Source organism: Astatotilapia calliptera, chromosome 1 (genome assembly GCF_964374335.1).
Source record: "Astatotilapia calliptera chromosome 1, fAstCal68.1, whole genome shotgun sequence".
In the NCBI taxonomy this organism is placed as follows: Eukaryota; Metazoa; Chordata; class Actinopteri; order Cichliformes; family Cichlidae; genus Astatotilapia; species Astatotilapia calliptera.
Genome location: NC_137422.1, coordinates 16,895,000 through 16,921,256, shown reverse-complemented (window position 1 = coordinate 16,921,256; position 26,257 = coordinate 16,895,000). Strand labels below are relative to the sequence as shown.

Sequence of the window (26,257 nt, the reverse complement as noted above, 5' to 3'; positions counted from 1 at the left end):
ACTACTCTGCAGTATTCAAAACCTTGTCTGTGAACAGAACCCAGCATCCCCATTAGGTTTGCCATACTTTCCTAAATTAATTTCTCGGAGTTACGGCTGTGTTTTCGACAAATAAGCTACCTAGGCCTCCAAAAATTTGCAAATTCAGTTTTTTTTCAGTCTACATGTTTCCCTGCTTTCTCTCTTTGCCTTTTATCTCCTACCCTCTCCATGTGTGTGTCCATAATAAGACCCCAAAAAATATCACGCTGTGATTTCATGCCTCCTTCTTCCTTTTGTACTAGCAGAAGACTACAATTACATGCAGTGTCCTTAAATTGCCATGTTTACTCATGCTTCTAGCGTGGCCCTCATCAGAGGTCTTAGAGGACTAGAGATGGAAAAAAAAATGGTAGACTGGAAGAGAGAAATGAAAGGGGCACAGAAAAAGTAGTCAGTTCATCCAAATACATGTTGTGAGTTTGAACCACTTATACGTGTTGCTTTCTTATTCATCTTCTATGTTTTACAACACAGTCTTTCATATAGGATCTTTTTTCCAGTTTTTGTAGCCATGTTTGCTTGTTAATAATTTTTAGTAGGAATAATTTCTAATATTATATTATATTTCTTATTCATTTAACTCAACAATATACATACTTTAAAAACTGACTGCACCAACATAGAGCAGTCAGATTCTTATATCAAGGAACTGTAATGCAAAAATCTGAAAAGTATTTGAATAAGAAGTAATTGCTGTTACTCAAATGTCAAATTATTTTTACAGTGTTGAGTTTTTAACATTTGGCAGTGAAAATGGACTTAAACGTGACAGCTATACCAAAGAGAAACGGCAGTGAGGCGCTGGTTTTACAAGATCCCAGAAAGATTCAATATTTAATCTGCTGAAGTTCAGTCTGCTGCTACCAATCCTGCGCTCAAAGAAACACAACCAAATTATAAGTCGGACCTTCCAAAAATGGAATTAGTTTTAAACAAACATCCCCATCTTCATGAGCAACACAAACCAGAAAATGTCTGCTAATCATGGAAGGAGAGTGCCGTGGCATGTGCGCAGAAAAGCTGGTTATGTGCATTGATGTCTTTGATGGTCTGGAGATGGGTTCGTGACTTTTAGAAGAAAGGCTTATTAGCAGTCTCTAAATACCCCGGCAAATGGGTTCATCTATTATATAAACATGGAGTACTGGCAATTTCTAACAGGTAAAGGGGGATTTAAAAAGGACACATTTGAAGATAAATGCCTGAACACACTGGAAGTGAATTCATAATTTACTTGACATTCAGAATTCTTTATTATCTGGCTAATTAGCTCTAGTTTTTTCTTAATCACAGCACTTATCTGCAAGGCATGACGATAGTGTACCAGAATAGACAATTTAATTCATTTTCTGAGATCCTATTTTATCTGCTGATATACATTATGGTAGCGCAGCTCATAATAACATACACTCACTGGTGACCTTGTTCGTAACAAGTGAAATGTAAAGCAAAGTACAGCAACAGTCTTTTCGTGGCAGTTTTGCTTGATGGGTGATATTAAGCCGGGAGTGCTTATGTTTTATTGAGGTCAAATTCTCTGCAGTGTGGGGTGAAATTGTTCCTAATATTTTGACCAAAGGCAAAATAGAGAATGTGGTTGTGTTATTAAAGGTCTTCTAAATAAAGTGGCTGTCAGTGAAGCAGCGCAGCACTCATGTGTATTCATGCAGCGGGACACAAGAGGCTCAGAAAGGCTCTTCGAGGCTTACCACTAGATGGTGTTAATGTGTTTGCCTTTCCGCTCCTCTCAGCAGATGGATGTTCCATCTCTAATACTTGGGCCGTTAATGTTAAAGATGCAAATGAAACAGAATTGTTTAAAATGTCTGTAGTGAATGTGATGAAGGACGGAGAGAAAAGACTTGACGGGGCTGTGTGAGCTGTGTGCATCTTCTGCATCCACAAAAGGAGGTAATGTGCGGTTGCCATAGACAACCAGATATTAAAGTAAAGGTGCAAAGTATAGAGTGCTTTGTTTTGTTTTTTTCAGCTGATGAGGACTGTGTGGATGCTGAAAACACGGGGAATGGATAATGAAAACAACATAAATTGAATCATTGTAAATAAGCTATTATTACTCAGTCCATTCATCTTAGGCGAGTGCGAGCAGCTCTGGTTCAGTAAATCACTAAGATGCTTGTGGGGAATGCACTGAATGTAAGCACCGCAGTTGATGCTAGTTTGTGTGTGAAACATCACATTTAAGTAGCACCTGTAGGCTCTTTATGAAGTCAAAAGGTTGTCTCCTGCTGTTGTTTACAGTTACTGATGATGAACACAACCCATATGCATACTTCAAGGCCTTGAGAGTGTACAAAGACTTGCAGCAGTTCAGAGGGAATCAGGTGGTGCACTTTAACTTGAGCGTGATGCACATCTAAGCGCGAGCGCCGCGCTGCTCCATCAGGGATGGGCAGCAATCTTTGTTTTGCTTTCAGGCCCTTTGATATCTCCTGGTGGGAAGGTGGAGGGGCAGGCGTTTGCAAGTAGAAGACAGAGGGGGGAAAAACACACGCACACACAAGTGAGAGATGGGAAGGGAGACAAGGCGGTGGGGGCTGGTATCACATCTTGCTTAACACAAAGCAAAAAAAAGCCTCCTGTTTTGCCTTTGCTGTCCAGGATCATAGCACAGAGCCACAGTGGAATACTCAGTACAAGTGTTAGCTTGCTGTTATTTATATACTGTGGAGAGTGAGATGATGAATGTAAAAAAGATGCAGTCTTGTAAACTCGGGTACTGTACGTATAAAACATTTGACTCTGATACCAGTGAAGCCACGTTATGAGCCTTAATGCAACTTTGCTTTTCCTCTGTTTATGGAACATTTCAACATATTTCAATCCTAAACTGCATCGAAAACACATGTAACACCACCCATGGGTTTATGTGGTTCCATACTGAAGCCATCATTCTAGGATTATGACATGTTTTGGCCCGGTGCATGGATGACTAAGTTAGCAATCAGCAAGGAGCATCCATAACCTTTACGGTTGAAGCACACTTTGACTCACAGAAACTGGAAAACAGACTCCTTGGGCATTCGATATTGTCAGATATTTGCATTAAAAATGGCATGAAAGCCACCGCTGTCACCAACACGGTCGAGAAGTCACAATCAGTGACTTGCTTTAGAAGACAGACGGCAGCTACACCTTTAATCACTACCTGTGCAGTTGTACCAGGCTGTCAGCTGTTGTTCTGCTGTAACATTGGACCTTTTAACATGGGACTCTATGGAGACTAACTCTCCACTGAAGCCTACCCCAAGTGGCCATTTCAGGAACTGTCTTATCTCTCACTTTATTTACTTTTTCAGGATAATTTTTAACAACTATGACCCTTAAGACAAAATCAAAAAATATTTAAAAATTGAAATGAATGATAACACTGCTTTGGATTTGTGGGGTATCCTATTAAGCAGATGTTTGCTAAACCAGCTGGCCTTTTGTATTTGAAATGGGAGAAAACATAAGTCTTCCTCTTTCTACTGCTGTCCCACATCACCTACAATGCTCCAGGTTATATTTGAAATCAGTAAAACTGCCTCAATGATGTATTAAAAAATCAAATCAAACCACAAAGAAAAAAAAATACCAAAAAAACTTATTTTGTAGCTTCTATTTGATAAACATAAAGCTTTACCTATTTAAATTGTAAAAATGGTGAATACCTTTTCAGAGTGACTTGAGAATTCATTCTTTCAGCTGCTGTATATGCAATGAACTCCCTCCTGATTCCTCTTGAGAGCAAGGCAGCTTGATGTGTTGAAGGAACCAAGCTGAGTCACTCTGCATTAATCTCCATACAAGTTCACTGACAATAAAAAAAAAGAGGTTCCAGAAACATTTCAAAGGTCTGCAGAGCTTATCACTGACTCCACACTGCAGTGTCACCCCATCACCTTTAATAGTTGAGGGGGAGGTTACTCTATATGGGTGTTTGTCTGTGTGTCGAGCCACTGACATGCAAGCTGACCGAAGTGACTGCGGACCAGATGGACCCTGATGTGGATGGCTTGATCAAGTGGAGCATTATCAGACCACCCACTCCGGCTGACATAAGCTGTGAGGGATAAGCGTATTAGGAGGCAGGGGGTCCACGGGGACTATGGAGACACTTCAGAGTAATAAACTCATCAGGAGAGAGACAGATACACCTGTTCACTACAGGGTGACTGAGACAGAGGTCGCAGAGAGGGAAGCAGAAGTAGGAGTGGTCGCTGTAGTGCGCAGACAGGGGGAAAAAAAGGAAGAAGCAAGAAGTAGCAGTTGAGACAGCGATAAAAAGGAAGAGACAGACATTCTTAGCTACAGAGGGTGATACTGTGAACATCCCTAGAGTCAAAATCGCCTTAGACAAGACAAATTGAGCTGGCCCAGTTGAGTCCAAGTCAAGCCAAACACCAAAGAGGAAATCTCAAATCCTGCCTGCAAATCCCCAATGTGTTAAAATCAAAATGACAGCGCTACCCAGAAGTGGTGTTGAGTAAAATAGCACAATTAAGATATCTGGGCTTAATTCTGAGATCAGTCATTTGATATCCAGCATGATTAATAGTCACTGCACCTGAAACTGCTTGGTTGACACCAAAACCGTGAGCCATTAAAATGTGCTTCTTTTTCTTAAATGAAAAGTTACGGCAGTAATGCCGCAGCTCTGCTTTGACAGGCATGGGCAGCTACACATACTGGCAGGCATGTAACAGCGAGAGAGAACAAAGATGATCAAGTCCAGATATGGTGAGATGAAACGTGAAATAGAGGGAGAGACAAATCCTCTCCCTCACGCCAATACAGTAAACCCTATTCACGACAAATATAGACACTCTACTGGGTCACCTATATAAAATTGGTTGGTAATTTTCAACAATCCTACAACACTTGTTCTGTCTGAATTTCCAGAAATAATGCAGTGACCCACATGATTCTATCTCGGCAGTAGAAAATCACTTTGACCTATTTTGATGTAAAGTAGTCCATGTTCTTATTTCTGTCCTTTACAATATAAATTAGATTAAGCGGATGAAACGGAGGAACAAGTCTGGGTATATTCTTGAACAGTATAGACATTATTCAGTGTCACTGAGAAACACGTCTCCCTGCAAGCAAGAATCTAAGGAAACAACACCATCTGAAATTAGTATTATCTTAGACTGAGATAAGATGGTAAGATTGAGCATTAAACATATAAAGCTGTGCTGGCAAGTTTTTTTTTAACACTGGCAGAAGTATCAGCATCAGTATATCAAATGATCTAGTTTATTGTTTCAGCACAGTGTATGAGTCAAGTGATAAAAAACAGTCCATTTGTGCTGTGTGTGTATATATATTCCTGAAATACTTATGGTTCTTGAATGCACTCAAAGTCAGACTGAGAAAGTATAGTAACAGTCATTTTTCAACAGTGCTTGACATGATATGTGATACTAAGCTTGAAGTTTTTAAACTTTTTTTGACTGATAGAGTCCTTTTAATGGCTCTATGGACTAAAATACAAAACTAAAACATGCATATTTTTGACTTTTTTAATGTGTTGCATTTAAGAGCAAGAAAGATAATAGGTTGAAAAAATAGTCAGGAATTTCAGATCTGTATCCAACATCAATTTGTGCCTTTAAACAGCTTTAATTATAGACTACACAGTATCACTTTCTTAAGGCCATTTTATGCATTATTTGCCAGAAGCATCATTAGTGCGAACATTCGAATTGCTATCATTTGAATATCACCATCTTTATTGTGATGTCCTTGCTGTTGTGAAACAAACATGTGCGAATGATGGTTTATTAGAGTGAGCAGTTTGAAATTGTCAGCATTCCAGAAAAGAAAAGGAAAAAAAAAAAACCTCAGTCCTGCTAATAAGTGTTGATGAAACGCTTTTGCCTGTGACTTGTTTCTCATGGGGCTACTCTATCACATCAGTAAGCCCTTTATGCCATCTAATAAACACACGATTGTTGCTTTAATTAATCTCTGCTAATATTAATAAGCAAAACCACAGCTTCCCAAGGTTGGAAGCTGTAAGTGGTTGTATCGGTTGTTTTGTTATGTATTCAACAGATTTTCTTTTCACTTTGAAGTGAATAAAAGTCATTGTGCAGGCGTGTGTATATAGGATCAAAGGTATATGCTGGGAGTAACTAGCTACATGTAGCATATACAAGCAAAATAAACTGTAATTGGTTGAAAACATATTAATTTGGGTTAGTAGTCCAAATACTCTGTTTGAAACTGTTTAATATGAGTGTAACAGGGTCATAAATCACATCTTGTTATAATTACACAAACCATTCCTTTTATTCCCGACTTTTAGGACCTCTAAGCCTGTAGTTATGTTCATTATCAGTTAGAGCCCCTCCTCATTATTTTCTTCTTCTTCTTTGGTGCAACCCTATAAATACAGTGTACCCATTTGGCTTCTCCCCTTTTCTACAATTCCCCTGTGAGAGAGGTGGGTGTCATTTCTTCCCAACACTTTAAAACACACATATAATTCATATTTAGCCACCCTGATGTTTCTGATTGCGATTTTAGTTCAATTATTGTCATTATTAAGCCTGTTTTTTTGTTAGATGTTATAAGTGTGTAGTATGTGTGTATCATAAATGTGTTTTAGGCGCCATAAATGCTAGCATGAATATATACCCCTTGCTAGCTTGGAAGTTGTGGTGGGTTGAGCTAACCCTCTTCCCCACTGCTTGTATTTGGTTGTAGGAGCTGGAGTGGGCAAATTATTTACTTGGAGGCCTTTCTTTCTGTTACCTTTTTTATCAGGTATGTCGGATTTCATGTTGTTTTTGTTTTATCTTATGTCAAATATCTTACGTGTAAATTCATACTTTATGTTTAATGTAAAAATAAATGCCAGCCCTTTTCTACAATTCCCCTGTGGGAGAGGAGCTGGAGTGGGCAAATGATTTACTTGGAGGCCTTTCTTTCTTTTACCTTTTTTAACAGACACAACGCAGAATCACACCGGTTACATGAGCATCCACCACTGTAACAGTATACATGGAGAGAGTCCGTTTGAATGTCTGTGTTGTGCAAATTTTGCCTTTGTGATCTTTAGCTTTTTTGTATGTTTGCCTCTACAGGCATGATATTTGAGCAAGAAAGGAGCTCGGCAAGGAAAACATGTTACGAGAATCATTTCTTCCACACATCTTGCTGCTAACCAGAAGCTTTCTCTGCGTCTAGACAGGCCCCATTCACTGCCGGAGATTGCATCTTTTGTTAAACTTGACTCGACTTTTCTCGGATAGTCAAATCTTTTTTCTTCTGTACAGGACTCCTACATTTCTGCCCGATTAAAGCCCGCCTGGCAAAACAGAAATGCTCAAAATTGAACTTGAGGAAACGTCAACAGGAGGAGGACATTTTGACTTTCTTACCCACATCCAAATACTTGTTAGACAAAATTAGGAAAATGAATCAAATGTACCCAGTTATTTGATGAATTCATTGAAATAGTTGCAATGAAGATTACTCATTAGAGTAACCCTGTTCAAATTCATAATAAGCACACCAAGGTCTAAAACTGTGGCCATTATTTTCATTAAGTCCTGTCCAAACAATGAGCGTTGATTTTAGGAATCTATATTTTTAAAAAATCACATGTTCTGACAAACATTATTCCAATAAAACAATGGTTATAGCTGTAAAATTACAGAGCATCCGTGTTATTTTCCTATCAGAGAAAAACTAACAAAAAACCACCTGAGAACTCGTTGTTTTTCAAGCTGCTTCACAAGTGAGAATCTCAAAACAAACAAAAAAGCTTCTTCACTGATAAGGCAGAATCATTTAAGAGCATTGATCAGGAAATATTTCTCGACCCGTACAAACACTGAACATTTGGTCGACAAACACATTAAACCAAAGAGAAAACAGGCACACAAACAGATTCAGATTGTGCTCAACCACAGTAAAAGAAGCGTTTGTTACACACGGCCCATTTACTGATGAATTAGAAATCAGTAATTAGAAATTCACTATTTTTGTCTATGATCTCGTTTGCATAAATCACTGCTTTGCTTCAGGTTTGATGATACTCCGGGTCGGGGAGCTGCTCTTGCAAGGTGAACACACAGAAACAGTGCTTCCTGTGGCCCAAGCATTACAGAAGTGAGTTAAGCCCACATTGTCCATCTTGCTGAATGGATCAATGGTATCTGACACTGCCGTCCCGCTCTGCTCATGACACGGTTGTAGAACTTGGGTTCTACAGCTTTGATATCTAAAATGAACTTCTTACATCAGGGCTGTGCTTTAAATTACATTTATTAAGACTCAGTGTCTCACTATGAATTTAAAAATGTTATCTCCTTTTCAAAATTCATGGTGTCCTTTTCTTTGACTTTTTCACCCTGCTTTTCAATACGGCCACAATTTACCTTAAAAATAACAACGTGTTTCATTTGAAGCATACACACACTTTACCTTTAGATACTAAGGTATTGAGAAAGAACTGCAAGTAAACAGAGAATAAAAAGACAAAAACAAATGAAGCTGAAAGGGTATTATTTTATGTTGCGCATTTTTTTTATAGTTTTTTTGCTGTTCAATTTGAGGATATGTTGTGCCGTTAAAGTGCAGAGAGCTACCGCTTCAACAGCCTCTTTTAGACACTCAGGGATTAACTTGTAAAATATACAGTATTTGGGGTCAAATGCAGGTTGAACTAACTTTCAGTAAAGCGGATCTCATGCAAGCGACCTGTTGGAAAGAGATTAATATTTATAGAGCAGCAAGACTGGGTGGGTGCTGTAGCTAATGTACAGTGCCGAAGGCTTATCTCTTTGAAAAACAAAGGAGACACATTTCCTTAAAAAACATCATCAGTGTGAAGCTCTAAGCTTTCATACCGTCATGTGAGTAAAAACAAAGCCTTACTGATACATCGTTCACCCAATATGGCCATACAGTGGGCTGATAGATACACAGGAAACCAGCTTTTCTCTCCTGCTGAACCCCAGCAAAGTCATGTAAACACCCCCTCTCCTTATATGTGGCAAACCAGATGAACAGCGTAAAGAAGAAAAAGAAGAAGAGAGACATAGATACAGATGGCAACATGGCAAGAATTTATGTGGGAGACAAACAACAGCCGAGTAAAAAGTAGTGGTGACAGAGGTGACAGTTTGCTGCTGGAAAAAACTCTCCATGTGTAAAAGTCAGCTCTGATTTTTTTTCTCCATTCTTCTTCTGACAGAGGTAGCAGAGAAAAAGAACAAACTCTGGCTTCGTATGGTTTAAATTTCTTTGTACTGGCAGGAATGTTAAACTTTTCATTATTGGGGGGGGGGGGGGGGGGGGGGGGAATCAGACTATAGGAAAAGGAGGAAAAGGGAATTAAAAAAAATGTGTTAAACAGTGTGGCAGGAAGAGGCCTTCTTCCTCTTATTATCACCTGAAGAAAGGCTATTGCCATTAGATTGAAATTTAATTTACAAAATAGGGTTTTAATGCAGCTGTTCACCAGCAGCCCATTCCAAATACGGTTTCTGTCAGTGCATTTCCTGAGGGCCATTTAATTGGGCTAATGAAGAAAGCTGCTAATGGCTGGGTTTATCTCTGGCAGCACTGGCGACATTTCATCAAGGCAGGTGATTTTCCAGACATTGTTCGAGCTCACTACGTAGCATTTCATAGCTGAAAAGCAAAATAAAGCAATCATTTTATTTAGGAAAATTATGAAAAACCCAACGGTGAAGACAATGCGGTCTTGAGGAAAACAACTAATTCGACTTCAGTTCAAGAGCAGGCTGAATTATGTAGAAATTATTTCAGAGAATGCTGCTAATCAATCGACTTTAAAGAAGAAGAAGAAAAAAACTGGCTTGGTACAAGTCCACCACGTCAACTCTTAATTCTGTGAACACCCACATGAGAAAGTTTAAAGAAGGCCACAGTGAGGGAGTGGAAATATGCACCACAGATCCACACAAACACACACAGCGCACAGATAGAGACAATGATGTGACATTTACCTTCATCAGTTATCAACATCTTGACATTAGTACATCAAACCTGCTGTTTAATAATGAGCTTTGGTCGCCATCTGACTGAACGTATCTGACACTTTTGTCATTCCCCCTGTCAGGGAGAAAGGTCAGCGGGAAAGTCAAAGAGGTTGAGACCCATGTATATACATGATTATATTGAGCAAAGCTGACGTGTTGAAATAGCAACACCAAATGAAAGGTTTAGTAAAGCCCTGGCGAAGCAGAAGCTCTGCTGGCGCTGAAGTGATGATGAAGCGATAGTTGAGCCAAAAGTACCACTGAAAATTCTTGACCTGTAATCTGCCGTTTTTGCAGATACACACCAGTTACTAACCGTGGGACGGATGATGACGAGCAACAGTGTGACACAGTGGGTTGATTGGAAAACTTTTTATTACTTTTTTCTAATCAGTTTTTCTGAATGCATGTCCTGACCCAGCTAAGGTGGAAGTGTCTCTGAGTTAGCTTGCAGTTAAAAGCTAATTGTATTATTAATATTGTTGAATCTGAATATTGCCTGAGTTAGTTGTCTGCGATGCTGCTAGGGAGAAAGGCTTTAAAAAATAATAATAATGCACATCACATTTTCCTAAAGTCTGAAATGCTTTATTTAAATTCCTTATTTTGTCTAGCACACATTTAAAAGCACAGATAGTCAACATACTCTTACTTATGACTGAACAGCTTAGCCCTTGTTCCACTGCTTAGGGGACATTTACTGCTAATTGTTCTCGTTTGAAACAGCCATGACAGTTCACTGTCACTATCGAATAGGCTGCCTGCTGCAGTCCTTAATTCAAAATGTATCATAAATTCCCATCATACAGTTGCCTAGACATTTAGCAGCTTTAATTACATAGGAAATGATTAACGCAATCTCTGCTGCTTCTCAGGTGGCACGGCAAATAAAGCCTCTAGCTAGAACTTTAAATAAAAACCGCGAAAGGAGACCGGTAATTGCGAAGTGTAATAAGTAGCTCCTAAAACGTGCACTTCCCAAACACTCACAATCCCTCTTAAGAAAACTAAGACAGTTGTGCACCAAAGAACTAAACTGGCGCTTTTACGTCGGGATCAGGGAGGTCTCTGCTCTCTGTACCAGAGAAATTTACTTCCACTGGATTCAAATCTGTCGTCTTGTTATTTTTTGATGCTCTAACGGACACTTCCAACCACTTCATCCTGGCCCCAGTGCATATGTCGGCGAGCCTGCCCCCCCTCCCCAACGCACCGTTTCCTTTATTGTAAACAACAATGAAGTGCGGTTTGAAAAAAAACTCATCCGCCACCGGTGAACTGCAAGCCACCAATCATTTGTAGTCAGTACCCACAGCGGCTTTTGAATCCCCTCCTTCTCTTCCCACCTCTTCAAATTCATTGGCTGCCAGAGGAGTAGCGACAATGTTTAATGCACCATGCGGTGTCCGGAGTTCAGTCAGTGAGAGGAAGCGCTCCGTGGGCTTAGGGCTGTGCTGCGTGTGCGAAATAGTAAATAACGACTGTGCGTGCGTGCTGAAGGAAATCACACATTTCCTGACAGATATAGGGGAGACTTGTGCCGGAATGCGGCGTTGTTGTTGACCACCTCAGCAGCTGTCTCTCTGTGTATCTGTGTGTATATATATAAATATATGTGTGTGTGTGTGCATGTGTGTGTGCGTGGACTTTGACGGGGACGACGGGCAAGGACAAAAATGCCACTACGGGAATCAGTAACTCTGTGCTGTCTCGAACGGCGGAAAAAACACTGACTGCCTTTCAAATATTCACTTTGGATCTACCTTACCACACATCTGGATTTTTCCCCTCCTTTCTTCGTAGAGTATTTCTCAGTTTTCCTTCCTGAAGAACGGTGACTCACTGCAGGCAGAAGGCGAGCCGCTGCATCCTAATCAGACAGCGGAGAGGACTTCAGCTCATTGACATTACAGTCATACTTTTCTGGAGCACTTTTTTTTTATTTCCACTGCGCTGCACTGTAGCCTGCGTGTGCATTGGAGGCTTGTGGCTTTCCCCCCTCTCTCCCTCTTCACAAAGAGGAGAAGGAGGATACGGGTGGCACCTACCGAAGTGGGCTAAGGAGACGAAACTCTCCCTAAACCCTGCTGGAACTGACTGTTTTTAATTTTTGTCTTTCTCCTTTTGTTGTTATTATCTTTTTTTCTTTTTTTGTACAGTTCTATCCTTGGACTATTTGCGCAGTTTCTTTTGGTAAGTTATATATTTGTAATCATTTGACATCTCTTCTCTTATTTTTCCACTGTCTGTTGCTCGTTTCCAAACCTTATCTCGCAACCATCCCCATGCATGCGGATGCAACAGCTTCTTCGTCTTCTTCCAAGGAGCGATGAATCTCTCTCACAGAAAGAGGGAGAAAGAGAGGCAGAGAGCACGAGTGGAGAGAATTACACGGCTGTGCTGAGATGTTGGCAGCTCATTTCTGAATTTTTATAAGGCTCATTTTAAATATCCGGATTATGCGGATTTGTTAATGCGTGTAAGAGGCTCATTTTATACACACTTATTCAAATAGCCACCACAATAGGCCGTGTTCAGTTGTACGCCTGCAGTGATACCACATTATTGAAGTTGTCCTATTCCAGTTTGAGTTCTCCTAATGTGTGAATGGGCCATTATCGCGCTCGGGTCAGGTAGTCCATTGTACATTAGAGATAGATTGAAAAAACATGCACTGAGGATGTGGTATTTATGGAGTAAATAAGCTACAAGGAGAATCATTATTTGCCCATATATTTTATGCTGCGTGGAGTGTCTTCCCAAGGTTAACTAATTGACAAGCTTCCTCCGTAAATGTGGAGATGAATTACACATGAGCTTTGTTTCATTTTTGGCTCAGAGGTGGATCTGATTTCTTACTGGCAGAATGGCCAGTGCGGCTCAGTGTCTTTTCATTTGAGTGGCTAATTGATTCATGTATATTATAACATCTATATCTTGTTTCTGTTTTCCTTCTTAGGTGGTTTTGAACACTTTGCAGTGACTATTCTGTTTGGAGACTGGATCCCGATTATTGCTCAGATGAGTCTGGATGCTCAGCTGAATATAAATTAGGTGCTCAGCGCCACCGATTGCTCGCAGAGGAAGAGAGCGACAGAGCAAAAACAATCCACAAAGACAAATGTCAAGGCCTCGCATGATGAACAGAACTCTTTATTTTGTCCTGGATAACAGAAATACCACATTTGAGCAAAATATCAACAGTTAAAAGGAGGGGCTAATCTCAACACAGATCATAGCAGCTTTTAACTGAGTGGAGATGTATCTTTCTATTTTCTTTTTCCTGCTCTTGTGGGCTCAAGCCCTGACATTGAAAAACTTGAATTACTCTGTCCCAGAGGAGCAGGGTCCGGGTACAGTGATTGGGAACATTGCCAAAGATGCCAGACTTGGAATTGAACAGACTGGGCAGGGAGGACAGGGTAAGAAAGCCAACTTCAGAGTGCTGGAGAACTCAGCCCCGCATCTCATCGACGTGGACCCACAAAGCGGATTGCTGTATACGAAACAGCGCATCGACAGGGAAACATTGTGTAAGAGAAACCCCAAGTGCCAGCTCTCAATGGAAGTGTTTGCCAACGACAAGGAGATATGCATGATCAAGATAGATATTCAGGACATCAATGACAACTCACCTATGTTTCCTTCGGATCAGATTGATATTGACATTTCTGAAAATGCAGTCCCAGGGACACGCTTTCCCCTGACCAGCGCACATGACCCAGATGCAGGGGAAAACGGCCTGAAAACCTATCAAATAACACGCGATGACTACAATCTCTTTTCTTTGGAGGTAAAATCCCGTGGTGACGGGACTAAATTCCCAGAATTAGTTATTCAACGACCACTGGACCGGGAAGAAAGAAGCCATCACACCCTTATATTGTCAGCCACTGATGGGGGCGAATATCCTAGGTCAGGCACCATGCAGATAAATGTTAAAGTTATTGATTCCAATGATAACAGCCCTGTGTTTGATCAGCCCTCGTATGTTGTGGAAATTCCTGAAAATTCACCTCCTGGAAAAGTCTTGATTGATCTAAATGCCACCGATCCTGATGAGGGGAACAATGGACAAGTAGTCTATTCCTTTAGTGGCTATGCTCCAGAGAGAATCCGAGAGCTTTTCTCCATAGATTCAAGAACAGGAGTCATAAAGATTCAGGGTGAAATTGACTATGAAGAAAGCCCAGTTATTGAGATTGACGTCCAGGCAAAGGATCTAGGTCCCAATCCAATCCCAGGCCATTGTAAAGTGACCGTTAAAGTGCTTGACAGGAATGATAACTGGCCATCTATAGGCTTTGTGTCTGTGAGACAGGGGGCCATCAGTGAGGCAGCTCCTCCAGGCACTGTCATTGCTCTTGTCCGTGTCACAGACAAGGACTCAGGCAGGAATGGGCAGCTTCAATGCAGAGTCCTAGGTAATGTACCTTTTAAACTCGAAGAGAACTATGACAACTTTTACACAGTGGTGACAGACAGGCCCTTGGATAGGGAGATGCAGGACGAGTACAATGTCACCATTGTGGCCAAAGACAACGGCATACCTCCTCTGAACTCCACAAAATCCTTCACAGTAAAGATCCTGGATGAGAATGACAATACCCCTCGCTTTACCAAGTCAGTCTACCTTCTTCAGATTCCTGAGAACAATATACCTGGGGAATACCTGGGGTCAGTTCTGGCACATGACCCAGACCTTGGGCAAAATGGCACCGTGTACTACAGCATAATTAACTCCAATGTTAGTGGGGGTGATGTCAACACCTATGTTAATGTAAATGCTGCTAATGGAGCCATCTATGCTGTTCGATCTTTTAACTATGAGCAAATAAAATATTTTGACTTCAAGGTTCTGGCTAAGGATGCAGGATCTCCGCACTTGGAGAGCAATGCTACAGTGCGCATCAGTGTTCTGGATGTCAATGACAACATCCCTGTCATAGTTTTGCCGCTTCTTCAGAATGATACCGCTGAAATCCACGTGCCACGTAATGTTGGCGTTGGCTACATTGTCACCACAGTGAGGGCGGTAGACAATGACTACGGTGAAAGTGGGCGGCTTACCTATGAGATATCAGATGGCAATGAGGAACATCTCTTTGAGATTGATCCAGTGACCGGCGAGGTACGAACGGCTCACCCATTCTGGGACGACGTGAGCCCCATTGTTGAGCTGATCATTCGAGTATCGGACCACGGCAAGCCGACTCTGACCGCTGCCGCCAGGCTCATCATCAAGGCCTCCAATGGACGACCTCCTGATGGACTGCCGCACATGAAGGACAATCAGAACTGGGACATGTCTTTGCCTCTTATTGTAACTCTTAGCATCATATCTATCATGCTTTTGGCTGCCATGGTGACCATAGCTATCAAGTGCAAGCGGGAAAACAAGGAGATTCGCACTTACAATTGTCGCATTGCAGAGTACTCGCACCCGCAGCTGGGGAAAGGGAAGAAGAAGAAGATTAACAAGAACGACATCATGCTGGTGCAGAGCGAGGTGGAGGAGCGGGATGCCATGAATGTGATGAATGTGGTAAGCAGCCCTTCCTTGGCCACCTCTCCCATGTACTTTGACTACCAGACACGTCTGCCACTCAGCTCACCAAGGTCAGAGGTCATGTACCTCAAACCCACTGCCAATAACCTCAGCGTGCCCCAAGGCCACGTGGGATGCCACACCAGCTTCACAGGCCCAGTCACCAGCACCACAGACACACCTACTAACCGCATGTCCATCATACAGGTAAGAGAAATTGCACTCCTTCACTGTTGTGCCACCATTTTTACGTCACAGGACTCACAAAGGTCCCACTTCCTGTATCGGCCCCCCACCCCTTGTTTTATAAAATGAAAGAAAAAAAAAAAGGACAAGGACAGGCAGAGAGGCCCAGAAGCACTGAGACAAAGACAAGAAAGGAGGGGGTGGGTGGGGGGGGTGAGCATTAGAAGGATTAAACAGTCATTCTGGTGCTCTCATAGAACAGAGCCAGTGACATCAACACAAATCGGTTGTGCTTGGAATATGTCACGGCAGGCTTTTGAAATCAGTTTTCGGTCGCTGTCATCTCATTGCTGTGGAGTCAAGAGCTTAGCGTGTGTTATAAGCAGGTATATATCCTATTTTGGACCATTGTCATAATTCCAAAGAAATGTTCTTGCTTTAATCCAAAAAATTACATCTAGATCAGTTTTGTTTAAATGATTTTTACCTGAATATTTTCTAAATTTAAACATATACAGAGTGACAGCAACAGATGTCTTAGTGATAGTGAAGCTCCTCCAAGTAATGACTGATGCTTTTTCTTTTTTTCTTTTCTCCCTTTTCTTTTGGTGAGACATGAAATTCTATAGCTATATGAGGTTTATTCTAGTGGGTTTTAATTCCTAGAGATTAGGAGATTGTACCTATTTTCACAGCTACTTCATAAGTCTTTGAGCGGAGTACTGGGTGTATAAGCCTCTAATGTGATAACTTCTCTGTGTCTTTGGCCTTAAGCCCATTAAAAGTCTGTCGTGTCAGACAAGGATTAGAGCCTGCTTAAGACATTGGTATGTAATGCTGGGGATAATGGGCAGTCGTGGCACAGTTTACCCTTATTACGATATTTACCCGTTATTCTGGCCAAAGCGGCCGCCCACCCTGATTCTGGTTCTGTAAGTTTCTTCCTGCTAAAAGAACCTCCATCTTCTTCCCCACTCTCTCCAAGTGCTTGTTGGTTTTTCATCTGACAATGCTATGAGAGAACATATACCTTGAGAGAACATATGCTATGATTTGGCACTGAATTTTATATCATAGTCTTATACTGCTTGACACTGTTAGGGCATGACATTTTTGCCAGTTGCACTTTATTAATTTTTAGCTTTTTTCTTTTTTTCTTTTTTACATTTTTTGCTTCCCCACTGCTTTCAGTGGATGAGGACTTGATCGTGACGGTGATCAGATGTGACATATTCCCACCAGGGAGGAAGACCACTGTCTGTTGTTCTCACTCTCAGCCTCATCCCTGCTTCTATTATGAACCAGCTGCACAGGGCAAGGGTCAGCAAAAAGATCGTTAAGGCTTCCTAATCAGAGAGAGAGAATAATTGCTGGGCCTTTCTGCAGGCTGTTTCTCTGTTAATGTAGTGATGATGAATTGGACAACACAAGGCTGTCTCACACACAGACACACACACACACATACAGTTTGAGAGCTTCCTTTTCGCTCTTTATTCAGACTGTCAAAGGGGAAACTAGCAGGAAAGGCAACAACACATTCCTTGGTGTCTTGTTTACAGACGGTCCCCTTCGACGCATCAGGCGTTCAGGGTGCTCTGTTGTATTATTCAACAGAAACCTGTGTAGAGGGAGATGGCCTGAGGCATTAAGTTTCTTCAGAGGCTTTACAGAAGCGTATCTCATTCCTCCCTCCTCCCTACTCCATCCTCGCTTCTCCCTGCGCGTGGACAGTAAGTAACCTGAGTCGGCTAGCGTGGCTATGGGAAAAATGTCAGGAAACAAAGACAGAATTCCCCTTCTATCGATCCCAAGGCCTCTCAGCCCATCTGTCACTACAGTTGTCACAAAGGAGAGGCTATATGGGAAAAAAATAAATAAGGAGATGGATAAACTTGGTGAGCATATCGCATGGTCAATCACTTTCACAAGGGCACCTCAGTGCCGCTGTCTTCATCTGTACATACAGGTTTACCAAACTTGTTCCAAGTAGAGCCGCTGTAGTTGTCTTCAACTTCCAGTCTTTCTCCATACTCCGGCCTCTAATGATGTTTTATAGCAGTGAGCTGGCAGAAAGGCTAGGGTTGGTTTCTAGCTGGGAGAAGGGAATAATACGAATACATCAGCAGAGCTCTGCTGCCCTTATCATTGTCACCACAGTGCCAGATTCATTTGTAGAGAGAATTCCTGGAATAAGAAGATGGATGATAAGTAATGATGCCTAATTTTGCTTAAGGCGTTGAAGGGAATTACTTAGCGTAGAATCAAGGTTAAGACCAGTCTGCAGCAAATTGTCTCAGTGTTCGGGAAGAAGGAATTACTTTTCATCACTTCACACTTAAGTCCAATCTGTCACGAGCATGCTTTAGGCAGCCATGTGCACCTAGTATGCACCTTCCTCTTTTTTTCCATTTCTTTTACTTTTGTGAACAGCTGACATCATCACTGTAACCAAACAGTTAGAGACACCTTGTGTCATGGCGTTCAAACGGCCCATATTTTATCATATTGATTCGTTTTGTTTCTAATTAGATTCACCACAAAACTCTAATTAAGCAGATTCTCGTCTTAGTGGGAGACCGTTCGCGTTAATAAGGTGCAAGTAATACAAAGGCAAAAAAAAAGAAATGAAAAGGGGGTGTGAGGAAGGCTATAAGAGCTGCCTTTAGGTGGCGGCATTCTGCCTTGTGTGGGGTGACGGGGAGGAACGGGGCTCCAGTCTCTGCTGACTTGACACTGTCACTTGTCATTTGCAAAGAAGACTCCCTGCTGCTCTAATGAGAAATGCCAGACATTCATACACATGAAATATAGCATTTTCTTTTTCTTGTGGATTTGCCAGGCGAGCAGCCGCACTTCTTTGAGTGACAATATCTGAATTTATGGAATTTTGGGATTGAGTTCACACACAATAAAAAGATCCAAAATCCTATTCGGTGAATTAAATATTCCTGGAATAAAAACAAACGTCAAGTGTGGTGACTGTGATCATTTGAAAAGCGTACTTACTAAGAAGAAGAAACAAACAAAATAAAAAATCACTGTTTAGACTGAGCACATACCTGCCAGCAATGTAGCCGGAGCAGATGTTGAAAATTGATGCTTCGAGGAATGGTCTTACTCTGCATAATTTAGGGAGATTGTGTGAGTGTGTGTGGATGTGTGTAGGTTTAACGTCATTGTGTATTCCAGGCGTGTGATTTAAGCCTTTAGCTGGCAGGCTCCGTGACAGAGCCCCTACTCTTTTATGAGCGTGACAATCTTGTATTTGTCCGAACGTTGAAACGCCCTTCCTCCAAGAAACGCGCGCGCTCGTGCACCCAAACACACAGATGCACGTGTGAAGACTGTTTTTGAGGATTCCGCTGAAAAGTCTTATCAAAGCCTCCGCTGTGCATTGTATTGAAATTGCTCCCACACCTCAGTGGCCACTGAGGCAGTGAATAGAAAAGCACTCTTTATTTCATTTCTCTCCCTTCATCTTTAGATAACTACTTTCCTCCAGAGCTTTCTGTTGGAACAAGTTTGGTAAACCTGTACACACTGAAACCTTGATCGACAGCATAGCAACTGGATGCGCAGGCAGTCATTTCAGGAATGGGAGACAGTTAAAAAAAAAACAACAATTTTTGGAATTTGTGTGCATTTGTCCCCCAGTTGAGGCTCTGAGTCACTGGGCAAGATTAATTTTATTTGAGCTTGAATGTGACGCTACACACTAAAAATCTGAATTATTAATAAGCGCTTTTATTTTTTTCTTTATCTCCCCAAAGCTCATATGATAGATACCAGTAGAGCGTTGCCTGAGGGAAGTGCTGTAAATTAGGACATCTCTCTTAAGCCAAAACACAGAAACGCTGTTGTTTATTAGTTGCCATTATTGGCATTTTCATCTGTGGTGCTCGCAAAGGTGCGCACTTCAACAGCGTTGCTGTAGCAGCTCTTGTAATGCACAGAACAGCAGCTATGTTTGCATCCTCTTTCATTAATAAATCATTTAACAAATCAGAGGAAAGCGGAAGATGTCACGATAAGCATCGATGGTCTCTGGCTACGTATTTGTGGAAATGGGCGGAAGACGGTGGGCAAGAACGCTGGCCAAGATGGAAACAGAAGACGCAGACTCTCTGACAGAAGCAGAATTTGAGCGTTCGTTCGCTTCGTTCCTGTCCTTAGGGTGCGTTTCGTTTTCCCCTCTGCTTGTGGGGCTGTGACGCTTTTAGATTTTTAGAAAAGTTACCTGAAAGACTTTAGAAAAGTCCGGTGTGGTAGTAACGCACACATCTGTTGTCTTTGTCTTCCTCGCTCACTGTTAATGTTTTCTTTAGACACAGAAAACATCACACAGGCTCACAGGCATAAAACTTCCATTCGTGCAATTAACAGTTCATTGCAAATACAGATGCTACGAGTATCCGGTGAATTTGCTTGAGATTTCACTGCAGCTGTAGAAGTCAATGTTTTATTTATTGCAAGTTTTCAAAAATCCAAGTAACCCTGCAGAATAATTGAAATGTTGGCCCCTGACTATATGCTCACCGCTACACACTCGCACTCCTTCTCTGTAACTTAAACTCAAGTCAAATCAAACTGTGGATCAAACTGAAACGGATATAGAAGAGACAAAAACAACGTGCTGTATGTATAGAGTGCCACGTTTTGGTGTTATTTAGATGTCCTTTTAGCGAGCTGCCGTGCCTGTGCGCTGCGTAATTTCATTATTTTTAACAGACCCACCGGGGTGACAGTGCAAGGCAATGGAAGAATTGTATTCTCTTTTTTTTTTTTGCGAGGGTAGAGAAAGAAACAGGATATGAAAACACAAGTTGAGCTCTGTGATAGCCAAATTGGCCGGACACATTAAACCAATTTGCTTGGTTCAGTAGGAAGCAGCCTATTGGAGATGACATGGGCATGATAATAAGACTGTGGCCTGTCAGTAGACATCCACTCCTTAGTTATTGTGTGTTTGTGTGTGCCTCTATGCGTGTTTGTGTGTAATAGAGGTGGAGTGGATGAGCAGCACTCTTCTGCCTAATTCCCTGACACCAGAGCTTCATCTTATCATGTCATTCCATTGAGCAGCAAGTGCCGTTGATTAGCTTGGTTTACTTTTCATATGCGGGCTGGCGAGTCCTTTGCGACTTATTAATTACTCTGCTGTTCTGTAATTACAAGGCTGCTGAGACCATGAGCTGATGTTGGCTGCCGTTGTGTCTTATTTTCCTGACCACGCTGACACTGGCAGGTGCACGCCTACACCGTCGATGCTGTCACTTTACAACCATTCTACTGTAAGGTGTTCTTTTTTATAGAGAATACCCTCCGACGTGTCATATTTCATAAAAGGAGGAGGAGAAAAAAAAGGAAGACGGATGATTGCGATAAATAAACATTTGTGCATGTCCCTAGTTACGTTGTTGCTGCTGGCATTGTGCTCAAACAAGTCAGGCACAAGGAGCCAACCAGGCATTAACAGAGCTCCCAAACAAACGAGAACACAACATAAAGCATAACCTTCACAGTGGAGGAATCTAGCATTCAGCTACCATGTGTCTACCTGTGTTTGTGGGGGGTTTGTGTGCGTGCACACACATACCCTCAGAGCTACCACCAGCTGTGCTCTGAAGCACCGGTCTTGCTGGTTCCCTCAGATTGGAATGGGCTTCCCTGTAGTGGCCGCCTGCCCCCTGAAGACTCTTAGATCCCTCCTGGGGTCTTTAGACTTAACGTTTTAGGCAGCGGGGAGTCGCAGCCGCAGCAATAGATGGGTATAGATAAAAGTGACCACACAGTAATGCGCGCTAACATACACAAGCACACCGACGGCTGCGTGCTGCACACGGCGTGGCAATGCATTCTTTGAGCTGCCAGCAGCTGGGTCTCCTTGCTGTAAATCAAACACTTTCAAAGTCAAACAAAGTAGAACTCGCTCGCTCCGCTGTGTCTTGGCGCCGGTCCAACCGGAGAGAGCTTTTATTTCTGCCACATCTTCCTTCACCGTGCCCCCTAGGCATGTGCTGCAGAAACAACACGCAGCCGAAAGAATGAGTTATGCGAATCTGTTCTCACCTTCTATCTCATTAGTATTAGAGGAGTGATTTATCCCGCTCGCCTCTCTCCTTCTCTCTCACTCTCTCCCCATGTCCTTGCCTTTTACAGTTCAGCACTTCCACAGCTACATTAGTAATGAGATTAATTGATTGGAGGGATACACAATGAGTACCGTTTTATGTCCTCTAAATTCACCTAACTGCGTGTCAAAAACAGTCTGTTTCCAAACAACTTCTTTCCCTTTACGCAATCACTACCGATTGGGAGAGTACACTCTCTCCTTACACTCTTCCCAATCAGGAAATTACAATTTGCTGCAATATGAGGAGCATCTTTTTTTTTGTTTTTTTGTTTCCTCACTCTGCCAGTCTCTGTTTTTTGCGTGCACGTGCTGTGAATGTCTCTGCGAACGTCTGACGCTCTAATAAGAGCGATCCAGAGATCCCACTGTCTCTTCTGTTCCAGCTTATCTGTAGCGCAGTTTGAAATCTGACTCCCATGTCTAAAGCCCTGCGCGCGTCTGAAGGGAATTGACAGCCGCTGTGTTTTGCAGTGGCTGTTATGTGTTTGTGGCAACAGAGGCGAATGAGTCGGCGCTCTCAGATGTTATTGTCTAAACAAAAGGCCCTTTAAGTGGTGGGCACACAAGATTTGTTGTCAGACGTCGCCTCTGCCTGCTCTTCGGGGTAGCGACGGCGATGCAGAGTGCTAATGGTGTATTGAAAATGGGATATTTGGCCGGTCTCATCTTTTTCTATTGTACTACACAGATGTACTCAATTGGCCCCCCTCTCTGGGTTTATGTCTTAGAAAGAAATCTTTTTGGGGCCTTTAGCATACAGATCAATTGCTGGTTTGCTCCATTTCTTATTGATTTTTGCTCTGTTTGGTACTGAAATACTGTTTTTCATTATCTATCGCTCTGAGCATTGTTTAGTAAAAGAAGAACTCGCGCTCGCTCGCTCTTCCCTGGCTTTCCCGTGCTTTCTTTCTCTCCCCATTTTAGGGTTCCCTTTCTTTCTGCTCTTGTCATCTCTGATAAGCGTCGCGATTGCTCATGTTACTGACGACCCAAGCCAAATTCATAATGATGAGATTATCTTGTCAACAGTACAGGGTGTATATGTCTGGCGTATTGATCTGCGCACTGTCCTAATAAATGAAGTACCACGATGGAAGCGTTGGCTCAGTGATGACTCTGAATGCGTCTTGCTTTTTATACACTCTCAACGCTGCTGAGATGATGAATGGAACTTTGTCTCCTTTTCTCCTGTTTCCTCTCTTCTCCCTCTCCCCTCGTCTCTACTCCCTGGATTGATGGGGTAAAATGTCTCTCTTCACACACACACACACACACACACACACACATGCACATACACACTGTCTAAAAATGCGTCCTCTTCTGAGGTCACGTTGACATGCTGAGTCGATGTACTCCCAGGTGGAGAGACATGGGTGCAGCCGTGGGAGAAACCAATCAGGTAGTCTGCAAGGGAGGGTGAGAGTGGGGAGGAAACAAATTACCAGCGCTGGTGCCAGGGCCTGTGAGAGTGTGTGTGCGTGTGTGTGTGCGCTTGCCTCTGCGTGTGTCTTTAAATGACTGTGGTTTGAAGGGGAGTTCATCTATGCATTTGAAGAGAAGGTCACCGGGGTTTAGAGCGCGAGATTATGTGCGATTGTTTCTTCTGTGGGCTCGTTGATTAATACTAAAGCTGCTCTGACAGATTCTTAATGCACCATAGACACACTTAAAAGAGAGCGAGAGAAACCAGCGTCCGGAACTTTGACAACGGAGCATTATCCTAAAGCCTTTCCTGTCAGCCTTTACCCAGGTGCACGGACAGTATCCTTTCTGTCTTCCATTCCTTCCTTGGCTAAGCTGCCTCACCCCCGCTGACCCGATACATGTACAGTAGATAGGTCACCTTGAAGTGAAACATAGTCCATCTGCAGCAGACGGGGAGAACCCAGGTGTGTGTATGTGCACTTGTGCATGTATTGATATTAGACATATGCACGCATTCTGTGCCTTTTTTTCTGTGTGTGTGTATTTATGTATCTGCGTCTGGCCTTGGTTTGGTGCTTTGGGGAAATATCTAAAATCCTTTCATCCACAGAATGGCTCTTCCTCCATCAATTCAAACGGAATAATTTGCTCTTTAATGATTTTGTTCACAAGCGCTCAGCTTCTGTCTTGTTAACCCACAAACAAGACCACAATTTGTGATGGCTTGTTTTAGCACTAAATTACAAAAAAAGCTTTTTCTTTCTTTCTTTTTTTTCCTAAATAAAAATAGAATACATGTTGGATAAGTACACGATGAGAGGGTTTAATAATTAGTTGGAAAATGTGAACATAAGCTGAAGTCAAATACTAGCTTATTACAAATGACTCCAAAAGCTGAAGGATACAGACTTGGTGAGTTTATTTTATGAATGTCTTTTATGTATTCTTGAGTGTTTGCCCTACTCTGCAGATATTTCTAGTTACTTGTGTAAATCCCCATTATTTAATTAGATATTAAAGAAGAATTATTTTCTTCCCCATTTAGAATGAACTTTGCATAATAATTGCAGCAGTTCCTGACAATATTACCAAAATATTAGCTTGAGCCTCATTTTGACTGTGTGCCATATACAAGTATTTTAACTAGGTGTAGGTGATATGCCTAAAAGAAACTGCTTTTGTCATTGTCGTATGAAACATGCAGGTGAGGGTGGGGCTATCCTGGGGCAGTTTACAGTTTCAATGTAGTCACTTTAAACATAAACACATGGAGATGGTAACTTACATAGCCTTTGTCTCTGGCTGTTGCTATTTGCTAACTATTTCTTGCTATAGCAAACAGACTGTTTGCTTAACTTAGCTTAACAACTGTGCTTGGCTGGACTGGCTCTGTGCATCCCTTTCAATGTTATCACCCCTTTAATAGTTATTATCAGTAATCATACACTCACCAGCAAACTTTTTAGGCACACTTTGGTAGTACCGGGTTGGGGACAATTTTGCCTTCAGGCCTGCCTTAAATTCGTTATGGCACAGATTCAAAAAAGTGCTAGAAGCACACCTCAGAGAGATTTCTGTTCATATTGACGTGCTGCAGATTTGTCAGCTGCACATCCATGATATCAATCTCCTGTTCCACCACATCCCAAAGGCGCTCTATTGGATTGGGATCTGATGACTATGGAGGCAATTTGAGTGCAGTGAACTCATTGTCATGTTCAGGAAACCAGTTTGAGATGATTTGAGCTTTGTGATATTTTGTGTTATGCTGTTTGAAGCATCCATCTGAAGACTGGTCCACTGTGGTTATAGTGGGATGGACTAAACCACCAACAATGCTCATTTGGTACTAAGGGACCCAAAGTGTAGCAAAAAAACCAAAACCAAAACAATCCCTGCAAACATTGCACAACCAACACCAATCTGAACGGCTGCAGGTTAGATCCATGCTTTCATGCTCTTTACACCAAATCCACACGTCTGTTGTCTAATTCTGGTGAGCTGGTGTGGTCTTTTGCTGCCGAGACTCATTTGCTTCAAGTTTTAACATGTTGTGTTTTCAGAGATGCTTTTCTGCACATCTTGGTTATATCAAGTGGATTTTGGAGTTAATGTTGCCTTCCTATCACCTCCAAGCAGCCTGGCTATTCTCCTCTGATCTCTGGCATCAACAAGGCGTTTTCACCCAGAGAACAGTTGCTCACAGGATATTTTCTCTTTTCACTACCTTTTTCTTCAAAGCCAAGAGATGGTGGTGTGGAGAAAGTCTCAGTAGATCAGCAGTTTCTCAGATACTCAGACCAGCCATATCCAGAATTGCTTAAATCACCTTTCTTCCCCATTCTGATGCTCAAGACCAGAGTGCAGGCCTAAATGCACTGAATTGCCGTGATTGGTTGATTCGATAGCTGAACATTCAAGTCTTGTTGTCACCATAAAGTTCATATTTAGTGAACAGACATTAGGGGGCTGTCAGTCTTCTGAACCAAAACAAACAAGCATATTTATCAAGCTGTCAGACTTTTTACTTCAAATTGAAAAGTGCTTAGTGCTCAAATACTATATTCCTGCTCCTTCCTACACTTAGATATGAACAGTGTGTTAGCTCTGCTTTAGATTTTCGGGCTGACTTGGCATTGGAATAATGAGTTAAGGAAGGTCAAAGCTGACTCATGACTTCAGTTAACTGCAGAGCTTTTGTAACTATTGATGAGCAAGTACTGAATGATTAGTATCTAGTGCATCAAGATCATCATACACTACACACCTTTTCTTTTTTTCATGCTTTCCCCTCAGTTTCAAAGGTGTATAAATAATGTAGCTTTAGCTAAAGTCCTCTATCTCCCAATCCTCATTCACTTTTCTTTTACCCCAAGTTCACATATTTTCTTTTATCAA

The 26,257-nt window shown here is 41.9% G+C and overlaps 1 protein-coding gene across 1 annotated transcript in view; it reads left to right on the top strand.

Moving 5' to 3' along the window:
• Nucleotides 1-11,419: 11,419 nt before the first annotated feature.
• pcdh17 (protocadherin 17) overlaps nucleotides 11,420-26,257 on the top strand; it is a 64,787-nt gene continuing 49,949 nt past the window's right edge. Inside the window, exons 1-2 of the mRNA XM_026165265.2 lie at nucleotides 11,420-12,260; nucleotides 13,027-15,822. Of these exons, the coding sequence (XP_026021050.1) occupies nucleotides 13,327-15,822 (2,496 nt within the window). The 5' untranslated portion in view covers nucleotides 11,420-12,260; nucleotides 13,027-13,326. The remainder of the gene's footprint in view (nucleotides 12,261-13,026; nucleotides 15,823-26,257) is intronic.